General features: G+C 35.4%; 1 protein-coding gene across 2 annotated transcripts; it reads right to left on the reverse strand.

The window, feature by feature from the left end:
• Nucleotides 1–233: 233 nt before the first annotated feature.
• On the reverse strand, nucleotides 234–2,238 carry LOC131063206 (pentatricopeptide repeat-containing protein At1g77360, mitochondrial). 2 transcript variants are annotated; one of them, XM_057996994.2, is made up of 2 exons: nucleotides 1,995–2,238; nucleotides 234–1,869 (listed from the first exon to the last, which is right to left on the reverse strand). In XM_057996994.2, the coding sequence occupies exon 2, from the start codon at nucleotides 1,837–1,839 to the stop codon at nucleotides 493–495; it is 1,347 nt and encodes a 448-aa protein (XP_057852977.1). In that variant the 5' UTR covers nucleotides 1,840–1,869; nucleotides 1,995–2,238; the 3' UTR covers nucleotides 234–492. The 2 variants fall into 2 exon arrangements, with proteins under 2 accessions (XP_057852977.1, XP_057852976.1); XM_057996993.2 differs by having other exon boundaries at nucleotides 234–2,238.
• Between the last annotated feature and the right edge of the window lie 1,698 nt (nucleotides 2,239–3,936).

Consider the following 3,936-nt stretch of genomic DNA (forward strand, 5'->3'; position numbering starts at 1 on the left):
TGTTTTGCCACTGTATGGAAGAGTTAAGGTAACCCCTTGAATGAAATAAATAATCCATTCAAGAAAAAAACCAGAGAAGACCTGTCAGGCATGCATCTTTCAACAACATAATTCAAATTGTAGGGTAAAAGAAATTCTCCAAGTAATTCCCTTGAATTAAGCTTTCCAGAAGAAATTCGTTTCATTGTGATAGCTGTACATAATCATCTCATTGTGCTACATAATCACTGAGATGTCAAGACTGAAACGCATGCAATGCCTAATTAAGCAAAGTGATAAGAACAGTTTACACAATCTGCTTAGTTTGCCTTTCATTAAGTGAGGTAGTTACATTGAGGATGCTCTCAGAACCTTAAAATATGATTTTAGATTACTCAGAAGTTAAACAAGATAATCTGTAAACAGTAAGGGTCGAATTGTATAAATAATTTTGTGGTTACAGAGCTCTTGAAAGATATCTGGGAGATGTTCAAAATTATTTTTTCATTTCGTTTAATCTTCAGGAGGACCCTCAGTAAGCTCTTTCATCTTTTCCGAAAGATCTTCAAGTATATCCTCTCTGCCTGCTTTCAAAAGTCCAATCCTTAATCTCCTATAGGTTGACATTGAAGGACATATCCCCTTCCCCATCATCTCATCAAAATAAGAGCAAGCATCATTTATATTGCCATGATCACACAGCCCATTTATAAACAAGGCGAATGTATGCATACTGGGACACACCTGCTTTCGGCCCATAAACTTCCACACCTTCAAAGCCATGTCTACCTTATCCTGCCCAAAGAACATCTTTAACATTATATTATACGTATCCGTATCTGGATCGCAGTCTCCCCTCTTCACCATCCTGCGAAAGAGCTGGTAAGCCTCCTCTGTGTTCTCCTGCTGTATGAGGTAATGCAAAATAACATTATAGGTCCTAGCATTCGGACAAACTCCTTCCTGTTCCATCTCATCCAAAACCTTGTAAGCCTCACCCAATTTACCAACATTGCAAAAGGCACCAATTAATGCGTTGTAAGTAGGTGTTTCAGGGGCAGACTCATTCCTTTTCATCTCACTAAAGATAGCCAAAGCTTCATCGACACGCTTCTCAGCACCATGATTATGAATCAAAATACTGTAGATATGAGGGTTTGGTTTGCAACCGCTATTCCTCATCGTATCCAACAGCCCAACAGCCTCCTCCATTTTACCCCCCTTGCAAAGAGCATTCATAAGTATAGAATAAGCCACTACATCAGGTTCACAGCCTTTTTCCCTCATTTCCCTAAAAAGATCCCTAGCTCTAGGCAAATTGGGTTCTTTGCCCCACCCTTCCAACAGTATACTATAAGTCTTTAAATCCGGCACAAATCTCGCCTTCATGTAGTCAAAAAGCTCCTGAGCCTTTCTCACATTCTTACACTTGCACAGAGCACTGAGAAGACTGTTAAAAGCCTCCGAATCTGGCGTCACCCCAAATTTGTCCATGAGGTGAAAAGCATAAACTGCTTCGTCAAGCTTCTTTACCCTGGTATACCTCCGTATAATAATACAAAACGTTTCCTTCGTTAAAATCCCCTTGCTCTTCATAAGCTTGACCAGCGTCCACATTAGCCCATATTGTCTTATTTTACCCAGTGAATTAATCATGGAATGATATGCCTCCAGGCTGTGCGTGTAACCCTCCTGTCTGCCAGCCCAATCGAAGAACTTGTAGGCCACCATTCCTGCATTTCCAAATTTCTCTAGTACATTTTCCACTAAATTTGGCGAAAGTTTTACTTTAGACCTGCGTAGGTTTTTCTCGATGTCGGATTGAGGGGAATATGTGAGAATTTTGCATAGTTTTTTCATGGCTTCACTGTTGTTGCTTCGAACTGGGATCTGGGATGAAGTGTGTATAAGCCATTTTTGTCCAGCTGATAAAAATTTCGCCATTCCCGCCGCCAAATATAATGATGAATTTGTGAATACTCTGAATTTAAGATATAAATGGTGAAGCTACATACCTTAAGAGGACAAACCGTGATCGAAATTGGTGCTTCGGCATTTCAATCTCAATTCAGCATCTGAAATTCAAGGCCGCCATTAATGATCTCTTCAGAATTTCCAGCCTGCGAATCTACTGAAGATTAATTTTTGAATGGCTTTCCTCGTCGATTAACGTTGAGATAGTTAAGATTAAGGTGAGTGTACAAATGTGGAAATGCTTTCCAAATGGCTGTACCGTCAGGGTTTGGCTAGGGTTCTATGGATGGGCTTCATAAAAAAATTATGAAGGATTATTTTAGAATTAATAGTCTTATAAATTTTGTAATGCAGTTTAATTTAAGTTCTAAATTTTATAGGAATTATATTATTTAATATATTTAATTTAAATTAACAATAATTATGAAATAATAAAAAAATTAATTGATATAAATTTAAAAAATTGAGATGATAGATAAGTAGAAAAAAAATAAAAAATCTTATGGACAATTTCTATGACAAGAATCTATGACCCTAAAAAAGTAGGCGCTGATATTTTTAGTCATGCCTATCTATTAGCGGAGACTAATGTTTTCAGTTGTAATTTGATATTCGTTTGCATTGTTTTTTGTGCTGCAAAATATAAACCAAAGTTTTGCTTTCATGAAATCAGTATTAATTTACATTGGTAATTTTGGTACTATATATAAGCTAATGTTTCGTGGGAACATATCTATATTTGTTTGTCTTGAAAAATGTGTAAAGGAGATTTAAGACTATTCTAATTTATGGTTTCAAATGAATTTATTTTGTTTATTCTTTTAAATCTACTAGGACGTCATTTTGGATTGGACAATTACTAATTTTGGATATTGGCTAAAATGGCATGGGTGGCACATAGAAAATAGGGTTGTGTGTTCATGGCATCTTGCATAAAGACACATTTCCAATAGCAGGGTGTGTGCCCTCCTATCTACATTTCCTCATTTTCAACATTCGGCTAAGGCATTCTATTAAATAATTCCACCTTTTGGATTATGTCTACTAGAGCATTTTTATTATGCTTTCATTGGTATCCATAACCTATTCCAATGCATCCACTTTAGCATAGCAAGTATGCTGGCAAAGGTTATCGAATTTGACTTAATACTTGCTTAATGCTACTTTATTGTTCTTGTTTACAATCATTTCTCTCTAATATGCTTCCAGTAATCTTATTTGCTTATAAATGATTGTAGTTTTTAATAGTAAAACTATTAGATCTTCCAAGTCTTTTATTCTTTTGTACATATGCATCATTTGTTTTGTTCAAGGTAGAGATATATTATCAAAGATGTAATCAAATTATATTTTTTCTATAGTACTTATCTTTGTTGAGTGTCTTGATGAAACATAATATAGTGGATGTAATGGCATGTAATGGGATTTTTTGTTATAGGCAAGAATCTTTTTTATAGATATGCTTTGGCCTACATATGCAATGATCAATGGTATTGTCTATTTTGTACAAGCATGCACTGAATTTCAATTCCCTATTTTGAGAGGTGCTCCTACAACGTGTTACTAAAATCTGATTAATATGATGGCTGTGAAGAAAGTGGTTTGCCAAAATGTTTATTTCTTGGTTGTGGCATTTGATGCATCTTTTTTTTTACATTAGGTTTGCATTTGGATGTATATATAGCGATAGACTAAAACAACATTTCTCAATGTTATGCGGAGGTTGTAAGATATGCATATGATGTTTCTCCTTTCTATATTTTTTCATTGCATTTCACTTGCCTTTGCCAAAATGAGAGCTCTCAAATATGATATGGGCATCTATGAAAGGATAAACGAAAGTGAGTTTTTCAGATGTTATAATTGCAATTAATGTGGTATGCATCGATGCAAAATGAGGATGCATGCACAAAGCACATGAACTAAATGATGTCCATATTTCACCAACGACGTTTGATAAAACTCTTCTATGTATTACGCTTT

The sequence above is a fragment of the Cryptomeria japonica genome, chromosome 1, assembly GCF_030272615.1.
Source record: "Cryptomeria japonica chromosome 1, Sugi_1.0, whole genome shotgun sequence".
Taxonomy (NCBI): domain Eukaryota; kingdom Viridiplantae; phylum Streptophyta; class Pinopsida; order Cupressales; family Cupressaceae; genus Cryptomeria; species Cryptomeria japonica.